Source organism: Ursus maritimus, unplaced genomic scaffold (genome assembly GCF_017311325.1).
Source record: "Ursus maritimus isolate PB19 unplaced genomic scaffold, ASM1731132v1 scaffold_1, whole genome shotgun sequence".
Classification (NCBI taxonomy): domain Eukaryota; kingdom Metazoa; phylum Chordata; class Mammalia; order Carnivora; family Ursidae; genus Ursus; species Ursus maritimus.
In genome coordinates, this window is record NW_024423343.1 from 46212125 (window position 1) to 46230512 (window position 18388).

At 34.6% G+C, this 18388-nt stretch overlaps 1 protein-coding gene across 1 annotated transcript in view; it reads right to left on the minus strand.

Moving 5' to 3' along the window:
* Positions 1–2243: 2243 nt before the first annotated feature.
* The window catches only part of ZC3H15 (zinc finger CCCH-type containing 15), a 20671-nt gene continuing 4526 nt past the window's right edge, over positions 2244–18388 (minus strand). Inside the window, exons 2-10 of the mRNA XM_008687233.2 lie at positions 15620–15721; positions 11004–11115; positions 9806–9958; positions 9283–9374; positions 7929–8111; positions 6403–6549; positions 6137–6238; positions 5253–5376; positions 2244–3059 (exon numbers count right to left, since the gene is read on the minus strand). Of these exons, the coding sequence (XP_008685455.1) occupies positions 2869–3059; positions 5253–5376; positions 6137–6238; positions 6403–6549; positions 7929–8111; positions 9283–9374; positions 9806–9958; positions 11004–11115; positions 15620–15721 (1206 nt within the window). The 3' untranslated portion in view covers positions 2244–2868. The remainder of the gene's footprint in view (positions 3060–5252; positions 5377–6136; positions 6239–6402; positions 6550–7928; positions 8112–9282; positions 9375–9805; positions 9959–11003; positions 11116–15619; positions 15722–18388) is intronic.

Here is an 18388-nt window from a genome sequence, read left to right on the forward strand (position 1 = left end):
ATGACTTTTGTCACTGAAATACACAGAACCTTAAGACTTAGATAAACATAGTTCCAAGGATTCACAGGTAGAAATAGCTATACATGTAGAATGTATAAATATTTGGTGTTCTCAATATTTGGTGTTCTCAAAGGAATATACATGTTCCTTTGAGAACACTGGTATATCCTAGAGATGAACTACCCCAAAAAAGTGGTAAATAGGATAAAAAGAGCACGGGCTGATGAAATCTCATAGATATTAAGGAGAAAATGAAAAGTTCTTACATTTGGGAAAATAATCTTATTTTATAGACTACAAGGAAGTGCAAAACCACAGTTCCCCTCCTGTGGAAGGCTTATACTGTTAAGTTTCTGAATGTCTAAAAGCACCTTTATTTTTTATTTTATTTTATTTTTAAAAAGATTTTATTTATTTATTTGACAGGGAGAGAGCCAGCAAGAGTGGGAACACAAGTAGGGGGAGTGGGAGAGGAAGAAGCATGCTCTCAGCAGAGGAGCCTGATGTGGGGCTTGATCCCAGAACGCCGGGATCACGCCCTGAGCCGAAGGCAGACACTTAACGACTGAGCCACCCAGCCGCCCCTAAAAGCACCTTTAAAATGAAGCTAAGTCACATAATTGAAATTAGATCACAGAGATATACTATGTTAACAATGGGAATTATATAAAAGAACAATTTGTAAGAAAAAACTACGTAAAGTTATGTGTAAATGGGTTTGAAAAGAGGAGCCAATTTCAGATTCACTGTACTGATATACAGTAACTGTACTGTGAACAATACAAAATTGTATTGATTGGCCTCTGAAATATACTATGTGTTATTTTGGAAGAGTTAATTTTACATTTTGATTTTCTCATATTAAAATATTTTTACATTTTCTGAGCATATATTGATTGTATTTATAATGGAAGAAACCTAAGGGCAAGATAGGTGAAGGCCATCTTAAAGAATCGTAGGTATCAAAAATTACCTCTACTGTAGCATTTCCCTTTGACTCACTTATTAAAGAAAATTTGGATTTTCAAAATCACGTATTTGCTGTAAGGCAGTAATACTTTAAAGAACTAAAAGCCTTCAGCATACTTTTGTTTAAATAGGTTTTCCATATACATTTAAAAACACACACACACACACAACTTAGGGTATAAAGTAAATGGACGAAAGTTAGGGTCTAAAGTAAATACAATTATTTGGAAACGTTTTAGATGGTTTCAAAAGTGAAAAAGAAAAAGACTGCTTGGGTTACAGCTTTAGAAAGATTTAAACACTTTGGAGTATTTTGAAAATGTTTCATTATTAAATAATTAATAACATTTAAGACTTTTTATAAAGAATGAAACAAATCTTTCATAGATCAAAATTTTTAAACTCAAGCAGTCTTTTTATACACAAATTTAAGTACACTTTCATTGCATATGGGAAATAAAGTTGGTTCATGTTCTACATTTTAAAAGTGTCAATTACAGTACAAGTATTGAATAGATAGGAAGTCAATTTCATTATCAACTTTGATATTATCATTTGACAAGATTTACAATCATGTTTTCTTAGGTTTTACAACTGAGAAGCACTTTAACTGCTATATGCAGATGAAGAAACTAAGATTCAGATTTAAAAATCATATAATTTATCTAAGGCAGAAATGAAATTAGGGCCCAAGTTACCTGACATGTTCATACTATTATCTTAGTCTAATATTTTAAAATCCGTTTTTATTTTCAGGTAACAAAAGAAACATAGTAGTAATATTTGAAAATAAAATGACAAAAAGGTGCTAGCACAAATTTATCATTTGTAAATTATGTCCATTTAAAATGTATCACCCTAATTTTTCAGTAGAACTCAATGACAAAGACCCTCAGCTCAGTTTTCTGATGCATTTGTTTACATTCTTTCATAGTAATCAAACTTTAGCATGTATTATTGTTAACACCATGGATCTCCACAATGATGTTTAAGTAGTAGTTAGTTCTGTAGGTGATATTTACTTAGGCTGATACCTACCAATTAGGGAACTACTCTTTCCTATAGCATTACCTATAGTCTCTTTTTAAAGCCAAATTCGTAGTTTACTGAATTCATAGTAGTACTGTCAGTATTCTACATAGTTTCATAACCAGTTAACCTTTAAATGTCTGTACCTTCTGTGGTAACTATAAGAGATAATATTTAGTTAAAATTCTCTAACTATAAATTCTAAGAAAATATTCATATAAAAACTTAAAGAAAAAAAGGACATATTTGGATTTTAATGTATGATGGTCTTTATTTACAACTTTATTGGCAAAAAGGATGAGGGAAACATTTAAAACAGTTTAACACAGGGCATTGCAGCTGATTCTGTCAGGTTAAAGAAGTTTCCTTTTAAATGTCCATCTAATTGTCCAAAGATATACAATACTGAATCTGCATATGCAGTTTCCTTTATGAAATACAGTGCTCATATTTTAGGCAGTCTTTGAAACATATAAATACAAAGGAAATGAAATCACTCATCAAAAACTGCGTTAAATGAAGGATATTTTAAATTTAAATTTATGTTGTTTTTATAATACATGCCCAATGAAAATCAAAAGCTGGAAAAGCAGTTATACTTCCTACTTGAATGGACGGTTATAACAATCATTTTCTGCAATGACCATTAGATTTTCAATTTATCATGAACTACTCTGAACTTACTATGAGATGTAGCCAAAGTCAGAAGACAAGATGTAGGGAGAATATTCCTTTTTTGGAGGAGAGTAAGCCCTCCAGAATCAGCATGGGAAATAAACATCCTGTTGAAGAATTCTAGGTGGAAAAAAATTACTGTAGTCAATTTCAACTCATGCTGAGCTGGCTTAATTTTTTCAGACTTGTTTGGTGTCATTCTTCTAAATCAAGTGTGTTTAATTCTTCTTCTAGTTCATCCAAATCTTCCCCAGTAAAAAGATTTTCATCAACAGGAACAGCATCGATGGCTCCATTTTCCTGTCCCTCCCCTTCGTTGTCCTCTTCCAAATCACTTCTTTCACCATTCTCAGCCCTACCTCCAGAAGCTTCACTTAATTTGTTTTCTAAAAATAAACATTGAAATCAATAAGGCCGAGAAACAGAAAACACTATTCCATTACTGACAGTCACAGACTGATACGTTTCTTTTCCTTTTTCCATGAAAGCTTTCCCTAAGATTACTCCAACAAGAATTGACCTTTTTCTAAGTTTAACAAAGCTTAAGCTATACCTATACCTAGTGCAAGTATGTCTTTGCAAGTATTTGATTGCTTAACGGTTTATACATTTGGAAGCAAGATTTATCATATACAATTTTGTGTTTCCTACACGATCCAGCAATTTGGTTTTTAAACAACTTCCACATAGTATTTTGAATAAATGATTATGGAATCAAGAAATGTTCATTAGCAGCTACTTAGCTTTTGATTTGGGGAACAGTAGTTAAATCACACTAGTTATAATAATGCTGCAAATAGATGTGAATCCAAAAAATTTCACCTTATCATCAAATTGTGAAAAAAGAACCTAAGGCTATGCAGCTACTTTTCTTTACAGGCTAGAAAGGATTGAGAAAACAAAAACGCTGTTTCTGTTTTTCATGTTCCAAGACACCAATATTTACACAAAGACAATTTTTAATAGCTTAATTTAGATTTTAACTATTTCAAACATCTTTGATGACAAAAGTCTTGGGGGATTATAGACTCTGAAGTACTTGTAATTTTGCTTACTGTCATCAAAGTCCTACTTCTTTTTTTTTTTTTTAAAGATTTTATTTATTTATTCGACAGAGATAGAGACAGCCAGCGAGAGAGGGAACACAAGCAGGGGGAGTGGGAGAGGAAGAAGCAGGCTCATAGCGGAGGAGCCTGATGTGGGGCTCGATCCCATAACGCCGGGATCACGCCCTGAGCCGAAGGCAGACGCCCAACCGCTGTGCCACCCAGGCGCCCCCAAAGTCCTACTTCTAAAAGGAACAAATCCAGTCTTCAGATTGGCATTAAGACAATAGTCTGACAGCACTCAGATCTCAGGAGGGCAAGCCAGTTTTTCAAGTTATAACTTGCATTCCTTTATTGTAAAAATAAGGTTCGTTTTTGCTCTCTCAAACTTTGCCTTGATTAGTATTCTACCTCCTTCTCTCATACTAACTACGCCAAACGTTCACTTCCCTTTAAACTCTTCAGTTAAGGCACCATTAGATATAAATTTTTTCAACAAGGCTTACTACCCAGGCTTTCCTCCATTCTCACTCTTAACTAAACCCATTATTTGTATTTCCAGATCTTGTTTCTAAAACTAATATCCTTTCATCTTCCATTTTTCTTCTTCTCCTGGATCTTTTTTCCCCTGACGTACAAGCCCTTCCCACGACCATGTCTCCCCCTCAAACAAAGTTTGTTAGCGTCATCTGCGCTTACATTTTTCTCCTCATTCCTTTTATCACTGCAGTCCTGATGAAAACTTGCACCCTAATTCCTACAGCTTCTTTCTTTTTTTTTTTTTTTTAAGATTTTATTTATTTATGTGACAGAGAGACAGCCAGCGAGAGAGGGAGCACAGCAGGGGAGTGGGAGAGGAAGAAGCAGGCTCCCAGCGGAGGAGCCCGATGTGGGACTCGATCCCGGAACGCCGGGATCACGCCCTGAGCCGAAGGCAGACGCTTAACGACTGCGCTACCCAGGCGCCCCTCTCCTACAGCTTCTTTCTTACTGCAACTAAAGAATTATTTCCAGTTCTTACCCTACTTAATTTTTCTGAAACTCTTTTTTCTTTTCCTTTGTCCTTCTCATTGTCTTTCCCAAGCTTTCCCTCTTTTGACTACTCTAACTGATGTTTGCAGTGTATTCTACAATATTCTCATGGTTAAGTATTGAGCCTGGGAGAGTTAATTCACTCTGAGCTACCAAATGAAAATGACTTTCAAAAGTTTTCCTCCTGTGAATGTCTACACAGTATCCTAGACATTGCCACTTTTGGTAATTAAAATATCTCAAAATCACGAGGTTCCAAACTGATTAGCTACATCTCCAAATTCATTTTGTCCCCTTCTACTTTCAGTTAATGGCTTCCAAACCCACCTAGCCACCCATTCTACAGCTTCCACGACTCACTACTTCTATATACAGCCAAAGCACACATATTTATGTTACTGGTCTGGTACCTGCAGACATCAAAGTTTGCCAGTCTGGTCTAACTGTCCCTCATCCCCCTTTAGACAGCTTCCTACTTCACAAAAAAGTTAGTGTACTTACCATCCTTTTCTGAAGTATATGTGCTGAATCTTTCAAGACTGGCTACAGTAATACCTGTCTCATCCACATCTCTTGGGATATACAGGCTTAAATCTATGTCATTTACACTCACTGAATCATCAACCTTTAAAAACATAGAAAAGAAAGTTGTTACCTATGAGAACAGTTTTCATAAATTACTTACCTTCTACCTCCGACATTTATCTTAGTGAAACAAAATTATTACTAATGCCAAATGAAAACAATAACTGACAAGAGCCAAAATTCACTGCTTTTCCTAAACTTCTTGGGAAAAAGAAATAGCAATGTCATATTTCAAGTTTCTTCCTCTGACATACAGAATAAGACGTTTTTATTTTCAACTCAGAGAGAGTGGTTGGAATTTTATACCATACAAAAAAATGAATAATCAGCTATGTTTGCCTGTAACTAAGTGATTCTGCTGTTGTCTCCTATTCCCTACTCTGTACTTTTTTCCCCTACTCTATACTTCTTTAGTCTCTGTCCCTTTTTTTTTTTCAGTATAAAATATTAAACAAAAAAAATACTGTTTCCCTTTTAGAGGGAGAATAAAACACATACTTTGTAGCTAATACATATAAACACTTAACTCTACCCCAGTCACTGTTCTACTTTCTTTATAAAGAACTATAATATAATTTCATTAACTCATTTAATTCTCACAAGTAGCCTGCATGTTTAGATTATCAGTACATCTTTATTACAGATGAGGGTAGAGACCTACAGTATAGGTGATTTCCCAGGTTAGAGTCAGGATTTGAACCGAGGCCCCAGAGTTGGTACCCTTAACCATGCTACTCTATTGTTATTCTCTACTGTTTCTCTCCATCAACATGAGATGAGATGCCAAAGCTGCTTCTTACCTCGTCACCACCTGTTCCCTGGGTGTAACGGGTATCATCTGCTTCCTCATCATCATCATCAACCAGTTCAGGACGAAATTCAAACACCTCACGACCACTAATCTATTCAGATACACAAATATATCAACTCAGGGTAAAATTCAAACATTTCTTGGTCATTGATTTCAGACATAAATATGATTAAATTACAATAAATTCTTGCGTGGCACAGAAATTATAAAATGAAAGAAAGAATAAAGATCTGTTCAGGTGAGTTTGGGACATACCACTAATGCTTTCCCTGCTTTGAAGTCTGCTTTCCTTCTTTCCATATCTTGCTCAAGTTTATCAATCTTTTCTTGTCTTTTTCTTTTCTTCCATGCAAGAAAAGATTCTAGAGTGATTTTGGTAACATTTGGACCTAGGGCAGAACGCTGCAAAGACAAAAGAGTTGGTTTTTTCCTCAGATCACCTATAACAATATTTAATCATTTTCTTTAAATGCAATTAAGTCCTTACCTATGACTGTTAAGACATCAAATTTAGAATAAACAGATTTATTTTCATATTATATAGCAATGAGCAAAATGAATGTCCAGAGATACAAACATTTCTAAACACAGTAAAATATATTATTCTGAGCCGAACTTCTTTTTAAAACTGAAGGTGCGTAAAACTTGTCATATGAGAAATGGTTTTAACATAAGTCAATTGCTGAAAACAAAAAATAGGAAAAGCACCATGACAACATCCGAGTTTCATCTGTGTTCCTCAGGAAATGAGGGAAAAAAACTAGGCAAAAACACCATCTGCTCCTCAGAGCCAATAATCAAGTAATAAATGGATGGAACAATAATACTTGCTGAACATCTGCCAGGTATTCAATATCAAATGCTTTCTACACATATCCTAACACACTGATCTCCACAAATAAGCAAACAGAAAGAGATGGGAAATATACCAAGGTTAACACCTAATCTGTGGTAGAAGTAGGATACAAACAATCCCAAATATACCTGACTCCAAATTCTGTGTTTTCTATTATAAAATAGTGTCTCCTATAAGACACTAAACAACATGTCCATTTAAGAATAAACGTATATAATCCCAACTTTAGACATTTACACAACATATTTAGACATTTACACAGCGTATTTAGACAATCCAAAGAAGGCAAAATGGATGTAATTTGAAATATACAACCCTAAACCTAATATTTCCAATAATCTCAACATCTTCTTGTCACTCCCAGGAGCCATATACACTAACTCAGAAGCCCCACCTACCATCACATGGAGTAAATCTTTTTTGTGCTAAACCAGAAATGAGGAGAAGATTCTCTTCAATGAGACATATTCCCTTCTATTTACAGAATGAGAGTTTTGAGCCCAGAGATGATGATAAAACCTTCAAATGGAAAACTGTAGGAGCTGTCTCCTTCAATACATATTACTGATTAGTAAAATGGCTAAAAAATAAGACATCAGGGGAAACATGTAAAACTTCAAGTTCAATCAATCTGAAATATCATTTTAATGAATATACTAGTATATCAATCTTACGGAAAGAATTTGATAAACCAGTGGCATAAAAAATTGTTTCATAATCCTAAAATTAATGTCATGATGGGCTAGTGATTATGGTTAGGTTTACATTCTAGACATACAAGAATAAAGAAAAAGTAAGGCGACTTTGGGAAAAGGTCATATTTTTCCTCCTTTCATAATATAATGCTATTGCCCCCAAGTGGTAAATATTATAATTTCACAACAAATACTGCTTTAGTTTTATAGTAGGAAAAAATTCTAGTTACCTCTCTTTCAATTAGATCTTCTAATGAAATTTCATCTTCTTTCTCTTCTTTTTTTTTATCTTTTTTCAATACAAATCCAGGAGGAAGTGCATGACGATACATGCAAATATCACCACCTCCAGGGCATACCCAAAACCAGCCGTATTTGTTGTTTTCAATAGCTTCAAGGAAATGCTTGCACACCTACAGAGACAATATTATTCACAAGTAGTGGCTCAGTGCAGTCCATTTCCAAGGTAAATGCTTAAGTATATGGAACAAGTACATTCTTACTCACATCCTTAGGCCATTCACTTTTCAGAGCACCCTTTGTGCAGAAATGTACATACAAATTAATCTTAAAATACTTAACATGATGGTAAATTTCCTTTAGAGAGGATCTATATAAAATTTCTATTTTCAACATTGTTTCAAATTCTGAATTACACAAAAGGACGTGCCTCAGTTTTAGCCTTTGTAAATGTAATCCAAGTCTGATTTTTAAATAAGTGAAAAAATATAAAAATGTTATAAAAAACTAAAACCAATGAATTTGCTTTGGTTTGATCTCTCCTAAAAACTCCTCAAATGCAATCATGATACAAATACTATTTGAATTACCTGGAATTAGAGGCAATTTCTCACATTTAAGAAGGGAGGAAAAAAAGCAAGGCATAAAAGGAACACAAATGATAGTGACTTTTGGTGCAAAATATAATTGTATTGAAGTCTCAGGTAATAAATTTTAAAAATTAACTAATAAACAATATTCTTTTCCTGAAAAAATACAACGGATATAAGAAAACTAGTGTTTAGAAATTTTCTAGCACACCAAGGTTATTCACTCTAACTGCGCTATAGGTAAATATGTGGACGTTAATGCTGGATCTGAGAAATATGGTACCAATTTTTAAAAGTACACTTCCTGGAATACTAGAGCCATTACCTATCCAAAACTCATTTTGCAATTCATAATTGTGACAATATTTTCATCTTTTTGATTAAAAATCTCCCTACCATTAAAACAGAGTAGGTGTTTATCAATTCTCCCTCCATTCATTTTGCACAAAAAAAATGAAAGAATTCTTTCTTGTCTGAATGTGACTGTGTTGATCCATATTTGAGAGAAAGTAAAATCACCTCAGAAAATGGCACTTGAGGACTTTAGTCACATGCTTTTCAAAGGCTACTTCTGAATAAAAATCTAATTTTGTATAACTTACACTTGCAAATTCCAAAACAAACCTTGATGCACTTTATGAAAAGCTCCAATAATTTAAAAAATAATCCAGTAAAAAATAGCAGCAAATACCTTGCCACATAATTCTCCCTAATGATAAATATCACAGCAACTCAATTCAAGAAAAGGACATACTATTTGAGTTTTTGGTTTTTTCTTTTCCGCCTCACCGTGCTTCTTGTTCACTACTTCTTCCAGTTTTTTCTCATCCCAATTATCCATAGTATCTAAATAAAAAGAGATACGAAGACTAAATACTGTAATTTTATTTACTGTTTGAGAGACATATTGCATATCTCCTTAGACAGGAAAGCTGTATCATAAGACTTATGACCTAACACATTTTCTTTAAATGACACCAAAGATAGGAATAAACAGTGTTATGAAATTATTCACCAAAATCCCAAGGAGTTTAGGCAAATGAGAAGGGAGTACTGGAAGAAAGGGTGAGACAAGTCCAAATTAAGTAACTGGTTTTTATACATCTTCATTTACTTAATCAAAGGACATGACGTTGTCAATTCAGATCTTATGAAAAGAATTATTATTATTATTTTTTTTACAAACACAGCCTTCCTAAGACCAAAATATTCTTCAAGTACTAAATATCTTACTAACAACCAAAAGATATTTTTAAGAAAATGTCTTTAAAAAGTACCTTTTTCAAGTTCTTCATCTCTTGCATCAATGTAAACACTTCGCTTTTCACACTTTCTCTCCAGAGTCAAGTCATGAGAGAACTTACACTTATCTCCTTTAGTACACTGTCCTTGCTTAAAGAATGCACATACCACGGATTTGGGATCTGCACCTATGTCAAATAGCACATGGTATTTGTATTACAATCTGCCAGATCACAAAGTATAGCTCTTATCTGAGATAAAATTACCATTGGTGAACTTGTTATTTTCCATTCACCGATGTGAGAGGAAAATACCACTTACAAGTGATTGTTAAGACATTTCTTTAAAGTTCCTTCTACAGCATTTTATATCTACTTTTGTTTTATTCTTACCATTATTCCTTCCATTCTCACTCTTATCTCCAGGGGTGGGAAACCAAACAAACTCACAGGCTATTCCATAGTCACTTGTCTACTTTGAGTCAATGAGGCAGAGGCAAAAGAGAAATATAAATATACATGGAGACACAATGCCAAGAGTTTGGAACTTACAATTTATAGAACCATAGGTTTGTCTTGGCTATCACCAAAGAATAGATATTATAAATCAACTAGCAGACTGTCTAAATTCTTAATTTTGCCTTAACTGGGGGCTAGTGGCTGGAGTTAGAGTTGTACAATCACATAGTTGAGCACATAGAGGAACCATAAGAAAGTCACTGATACAGTTTAATTTTGACAAAGGAGTATCATATCTCCATAGCAGACACACTGGTTTACAACATGAAGAAAATATACATCAAAACAAATAGAGAATTTTTTTAAATTGAAGTGTAGTTGACACACAATGTTACATTAGTTTCAGGAGTACAACACAATGTTACATTAGTTTCAGGAGTACAACACAAGACAAGTCTATATGCTATCCTCACCACAAGTGTAGCTACCATCTATCACCATGCAATGCTATTACAATACCATTTACTATACTCCCTATGCTGTACCTTTTATCCTCATGACTTATTCATTCCATAACTGGAAGCCTGCACCTCCCTTCTCCCCTTCATCCTTTTGCCCATCCCAGGCCCCCAATCCCCTCCTCTCTGGCAAACCATCAGTTTATTCTCTGTATTTATAGGTCTGTTTGTGCTTTTTTTTATGCATTCATAAAACAAATTAAGAGGTTTTTAAACATGAATTACACTTAATAATACTTCTGACATTTAAAGTTTACCTTTACTTATTTTTTGAGCAGCAACTACAGGTTTGAACAGCTCATTTAGTTCTTGCAATTCTTTCTTCTTGTCATCTTTCTTCAATTTCTTTTCAGCTTCACTTTGTGCTACCTATAATATTCCCAGGTATAATATGTAAATTTGATTTCATATAATAAAATTGTTCTCATTATACAATAGTACATATAGCATCACTAACATAACAAAAACATTTGCACGTTTGTGTGTATATAGTCGTACCTCTTAGTATCAGTGTTACAATGGCCTTTCAGTATATATTAAATGATGTGGTTAAACTATTAAATGAAACTGCGAAATCTTATATCAGTTGACTTAAATAAATGTATAAATTGTACCATGCCAAGTAAAAAGCATATTCAAAAGCTTACAGCAATAAGCATTTATTAAGCATTTGCTACATGCCCAGCACTTTTAGTAAATGGTTCTCACCTGGGATTTTCTTCTTATGACAACCACCCACTCCCCAGAAATATGAGGGTGCCTTTTGAAGATCAGAAATGCAAACACCTGGAAGTGCGCAGTCCCACACAATAAAGAACTGTACCACCCAAAATACCTATTACCGTTGTGGAAAAACACTGAGCTAGGTCAATGTGGGAGATTAAACAAAACAAATATGACATATGACATAGTTCCAGGCACACGATTTACATACCTAATACGATTAGAGGATTCATCCAAACATTTATATGTCAGGTCCTATGTTAGATGACAGGGAATACAAAGATGAAAAGGTAAAGATGCTTATTTAAAGAAGCTCAGAATCTAGTGGGAAGACAGACATGTCAACAACTATAATATAATACACGGTTCTCTGGGAACAAGGAATGCCTATTTGCCTATGAAAATTAGACTGAGCCAATACTTTATGGATGAATTTTTCTGATGGGTAAGAAAAGGAATGTGGAGAGTCAGACAATGCAAAGATACAGGGACCAGAAGGAACAAGGTATGAGAAACATCAATGAAAAGTTTGGACTGTATCAGTAGGTGACAGGTAAAACTCCATGGCTTAAAGTAACTCAATGACACAATCAGACTGCATTTTATGAAGATCACAATGGCAACTGTGTGAAAAGTGGACTAGAAAGTGCTCAAGAACAGCAAGGAAAAAATTAAGAGGCTAATGCAATTACTGTAGGCAAGAAAATACAAGAGCTTAAAATAGGCATTAGTAGCAAGGACGGAGAAAAGAAGTGAGAGACAGCTCTTACGGAGGTAGAACTGATAGTAATAAGTGACTGACTGACATAAAGTATAAAAGAGAGGGTGGGGTTTAGGATTATCACATGTATGGTTAGTGCTGTTAAACAAGACAGGGTATACAGGAGTAACAGGTTTCAGGGTAGAAGGTGGAGATGAGCTCAGTTTTAGACATACTGTGTACAAGATGCTTACAGAGCATCTGAATGGAGCTATTTAGAAGGCAAGTGGACAGAGATCTTAATACCTGGAGAGTCTGCTTTAAAATAAAGATTTTAGAAACAGCTTACAGATAATAACTTATTAAAACTTTGAGTGTGTATGACATTACTCAAGAACAGCAGAAAGAAGTAATTAAAAAATAAAAGAGTGACAAGAGCAGAGGACAGTTCCTTGAAGAATACCAATATTAAATGAGCCAATATAACCTTAAAAAACCCATAAAAGGGTCCAAGAAACACCAAAGATACAGGTAGAAATCCAGCACAAAAAAAGTACTTAAGGAAGGGGAAATTTTACAGCCAGATGCTGTAAGGTTAAAGACATCCCAAATCCTGACTTTGATCATACGGTAAGATGTGTTTAAATGGAAAAATGGGAAACATTTTTTAAAAAGAAAAATTTAAGTCATTTTATCTATGATAAAAGTATCTTTTGCTCATTAGGCTCATCTCAAGCATTTATGGGCCCAGAGCAAGGATACAATGGAAGCCCATAAACCATTTTTGTAAATATTAGTAAGTTAGAAATCAAACTAATGCTAAATAAAATATGGTTTGTACCTCTACTTGACAAATATACCTTATAACCTAGAAGGACGGGTTCAAATTTAAAATGCTCAGGTTCCATGGAGTTCTACACTGGAGCACAGCAGTAAAACAAGAGTCCACGCCTGGCTCCTCCTCTTCCCATCCTGAGTTTCATCCCACCATGTATGTGCATGAAGGTGAAAGGTGTGGGGAAGGACATGGTAAGGAGTCAGATCTGTCCACACTCATGGCACACACCCTTCTTTTTTTGAATATGTGCTGCTGAAGTGAACACACAACCTTCCTTTGACGACTTCAGGCATATTGGCAGTACAGTATGCCCTAAGATAAATACAAGTAACATGACCTTTGCAGGCCCTGAAGTATTATGGAGAGGAATGGTATAAATTCCCTTTACCTCAATGACTCCTTGCCTGTGGGAGAGCTATGTCTGAAAGAAACAGAGTAGGGTCATCCTCTACAACACAGGACCTAGAGTGGGGTATCTACTGCCTGGCTCTAACAGCAGGACAGCTGCTCATTTTACAGGCAAAAGCCAAGTACCCAAGAAATTATCAAAAATTATAATACCGAATGTACTATCAATCCTAACCGCCACCACCACCACCAATTTTATGGCTTTCTCGGGTCTATGAAATACAGAATTACCAGTCAATATACTTCCCACTAGAAGAAAAAAAAGGGAGAGAACAGGATTGAGAAAAGGAATAAGGGAAGAAAAGTAAATTCTTTTCACACACCTATATTCACCAGAAGATTCACATTATCTTCTCATTTAACCACCACAGGTACTTTACAAGGGTAATTATCCTTCCATTGTATAGATAAGCGTTGCTAAATAATTTAAATTCATGTAACGAATAAGATGACTCCAAGGTCTGAGCATACATTTTTATTAAACCAGGCTACTAAATTAGCGGCATGGAAGATCAATAGTTTTTGGCCCTAGAATCAAGCTGGGTGTAAGAAAAGAAAAATGCTGGAGGCACTAATCTGTAGACAATATATGAGAGAAATCTGTTTCAGATTGGGGTCACAAATATGTATTCTGATATTCTCAGATAAAAAAAGTATTTCCAAAAGTTAAGAAAAAGGACAGAATGGCAAAAAAAGTACTTTTTAAAATAAAGATGCAGGTCTTAAACTCAAGAAAGTGAAAGATCTAAAGAACATGAAGAAACAGAGCTAACTTTTTTGAACGCATTGCCAATGGATAAAATAATTTCAAAATTCATATGGAAGGATAAAGGCCTAAGAATAAGGCAAGAAAAATACAAAATAAGTAACATTTGGGGGAAAGGACTTCCTTTAATAGCTAACAGAATATGTTACTAGGCCACTATAATCAAAATCAATGTGATACTGGTTTAGGGACAGAAAATAACAGAAAAAGAGAATCCAGGAATAGATCCTAACATATTCGAGACTTTACTATATGTCAACAATGGTATTTCAATTCACTGGAATAAATGATGCTGGTATAAGTGGCTATTCATTTGAAAGAAAATTAACTTAGTGACATATGAAATAAATTTATGACAAATTATAGACTGTAAAAATACAATAGAAATCTAGGAAAAACACATAATCTAGTGGTGCAGGAAACTTCTTAACTATATTTTAAAAAAGCCTCTAGACATATCTGACAATACAAAAAGTAAAAATTGTTGTACAGCAAATAAAACAGAAACATCACAAATTATCTGTAATGCAGACAAACGGTGTCTCTCATAAACTGACAAGAAAAAGACAAATAACCAGAAAAGCAAAGGATATGAATAGGCAAGTCAGAGAAGTATAAACCCAGACAGCCAACAACCATATGAAAAGATACTCAAAACAAAATGTAACAACAACAAAAAAAAACAAAACAAAAGATACTCAAACTTACTAGTAGAGAGGGAAACAAAGTAAAAAAATGAGGTTTCAATTTATACTTACCACATTGGAAAACATTAAAAAGAACTTTAGTACCTATAACTCATGCACTGCAAATGAAAATGTGAAGGATTACAATCTCTACAGAAAGTAATCTATTAAAATCAGAAATCCAGGGTGCCTGGGTGGCTCAATTGGTTAAGCATCAGACTCTTGATTTCCACTCAGGTGATGATCTCAGAGTCAAGAGGTAGAGCCCTGGGTTAGCTCCAAGCTAACTGGGATTCTCTCCTCCCCAACCAGCTGGAGCTTGCACACTCTCTCTTTAAAAAAACAAATAAATAAAAAAGAAATCCATTTCCCTTGATCTAGAAATGCGTCACAATTTATGCCACGGAAATAAAGGCACAAATGCCTGTAGGAACACATGTGCAAGGACATTTCTTGTGGAATTGTTCTAATGTCAAAAAGCTAGAAACAAAGTGATCACTTACAGTGAGATGGATGGATATAGTACATCCACATTGTAGAACAGTATGAAGCCATTAGAATAAACCAGAGCTATATCAAGATGGCTTGGAGGAATATCTAAGACATATTGCTGAGCAACAAAGGCAAGACGCAGAAAAGTTTGAGAGTAGGATTCCATTTTGCAATACAATTATCCTACCAAATACTTCTATCTGTAACAGATGACTTATTACACCCATATGAAGAAAATGCAGAAATTTTAAGTTATTTACCTGACGTGGATTTTGTTGACCAAACTTAACCTGATGAGTGACAGCCTTAATAAACTTCTGTTGTTTTGCTCCTTTCTTATTCTTCAGACCAAAAGTTTTGTCCTGAATGAAAAAGAGTATAGAAATATTATAGCAATTTATATTAATTTCTTATCTATTTTTTCGGTCATATCTAAAAATCACTCTTTCATTTACTTACTGGTAAGAAAACTATTCTTTCTAATGCTGTATAAACATTGCAAAACACTAAAACTTCAAGTCAAGCCACCATATGACCCAGGATTCTTTACAATTCAATACATTCTTACAACTATTGTTATTAAACCTGTTACTCTATGATGCTTTTTCCAAAGTGTGTTTCAGAATCTAAATTCTACAGGATGTGCAGGGTTGTAATACAGTACAAGATGACCTATAGTCATGTAAGTTTAGGAAAATGCTTGGCTAACAGTGTTTTTAATTCTTAAGCATAAGATACCTTACTTAGAGCCTTTACCAGAAGGGATGCAGTGTGTAGCAATTTTAAATCTTTTTTTTTTTTTTTTTTTTTTTTTTACTTCAGAATGCATTCTTCTCAGAGTACCCTAAGGGATTATGTACTATTGAACACATTTTGGGGAATACTGCATAAGATAAACCACTGCACTGTTTTTTGTTTTTTGTTAAGAGAATTATCTTGTCAAAATAATTTAAAAAAAGTTTTTAAAGATTTATTTAAGGGTGCTTGGGTGGCTCAGTCGTTTGAGATCTGTTCTTCTACTGAGCCAGTTACCAACTTATTCATACACTATCAATCTTTGTAGATTGACACTCAAAGAGATGTTTAATTTTATCTTTTTTTAAAAAATGTATTTATTTATTTTTTAAGTAGGCTCCATGCCCAATATGGGGGTTGAACTCATGACCTCGTGATCAAGAACTGCATGCTCAGAGCACCTGGGTGGCTCAGCTGGTTAAGTATCTGCCTTTGGTTCCGGTCATGATCCCAGGGTCCTGGGTTCAAGTCCCATATCTGGTTCCTTGCCCAGCGGGAGCCTGCTTCTCCCCCTGCCTGCTGCTCCCCCTGCTTGTGCTCTCTCTGACAAATAAATAAAATCTAAAAAATAAAATAAAATAAAATAAAATAAAATAAATTGCATGCTCTACCAACTGAGCCAACTAGCTGCCCCTAGATATTTAATTTTAAAATGGGAGTTTGCATCTATCTCTTTCTCATTCTCTTGTTGATGGGTGGGTCTGAGAAAGGAAGAAGAGGCAAAAAGGTCTATACTTTTGAAAGGAAGCGGAGACCCTCTGAAAGGAATTTAGTCTAAAATAAACTGACAATTTTAAAGCCTTAATTTTGGCTATTACTTCTGAGGGAAGGGACAAGGTAATAGGAAGAAAGTATTATAGCTACAGAATACCTATGTGGACATGCTGGAAATGAAAAACAGTATTGATATGATTAGTATTTGAAAACATCCAACATGACATAAACTTACAGAATCTCAAAATCAATAAAACGGGTCTTTCAATTTTCTTAACATTTGCAAAGTTCAAGACAGTTTTAGCTCTAGAAGGTTCTCATTGAGAAGTATCTTTTTATTAATTCATCGCATCTATATCCATCCATATACCAAAATTTCACTTTCCCCTGCTTAAATTTCTATTCTTCTGTTTTAATATCCCATATTTCAAAATTCTACATGAATTTTCTATTATCTACGCATGTAAAAAAAAGGATGTATGTACATGTTGAACTTGAGTTATTTATGGCTGGTGTCCCTTATTTTTATACGTAAGAGAGTTTAACATTCAATTCAGTAAGAAGAAAAGATGGTCAAGTATAATGTGATATATGAAGAGAAATGAGCACATGCAGCAACTGGGTGTGAAATGTCACCTTCCTTTCACAAAAAGTGAGTTCTCATGGGAGGCAGGGGAGATGGAAAATCCTAGATAAAAATATCAAGATCAAAGTGCAACAGCATCTACATAAGCCTCGCCAGAGAAGTGTGTAACCAGGGTTCAAACCATGCCACGTTAACCAGAGAATAAGCAAACTATGAATAAACGAGGCCAAATAGCAAGGTAGCTACTGACATATTAAGATTTAGGAAAGAAGAAAGTACTCTAAGGGGACCTGGCCAGCTAGAAAAAAGTACTCATGACAACAGCTTCTGATAGAGGTGTATAAGCTCCAGATCCCAGAAGAAAAACAGTTTTTCAGGTTTAATTACACTGCTTTAGCACATAATTAACCAGCCTAAAAGAGATAATGAATGAGTTGTGTTTTTAAAGTCTCTAATTAGGTTAGAGCTCAGAAATTATTATTTTTTCCACAGAGACAGGGGACATATCTATTCAGCATTCATGAAACCTAAACGCAACATATATTTTATTCAATCCTCTTAACAATCTTACGATGCATTATCTCACTCTCTAAATGTTATACTGAAGCTGAGAACTGTTCAACAATTCTCCTGAAGGTAGACTGTAGAGTGTAATGATTTAAGAGTACAAGTTCTAGAGTCAGACTGCCAAAGTTCTAAGCTCAAACAGAACTGGGCAAATTACCTTCTTTGCCACAGTTTTCTTATTTGTAAAGTGGGTCTCACTCTAACCTTTTAGGATTGTTGTGAAAGTTAAAAGATTTACTACAAAGAAGTAGTAGAGCACATTGGTTAACAGTAAGGGGTCTGGGGGCGCCTGGATGACTCAGTCGTTAAGCATCTGCCTTTGGTCCTGGTCCTGGGATTGAGCCCTGTATCTGGCTCCCTGTTCAGC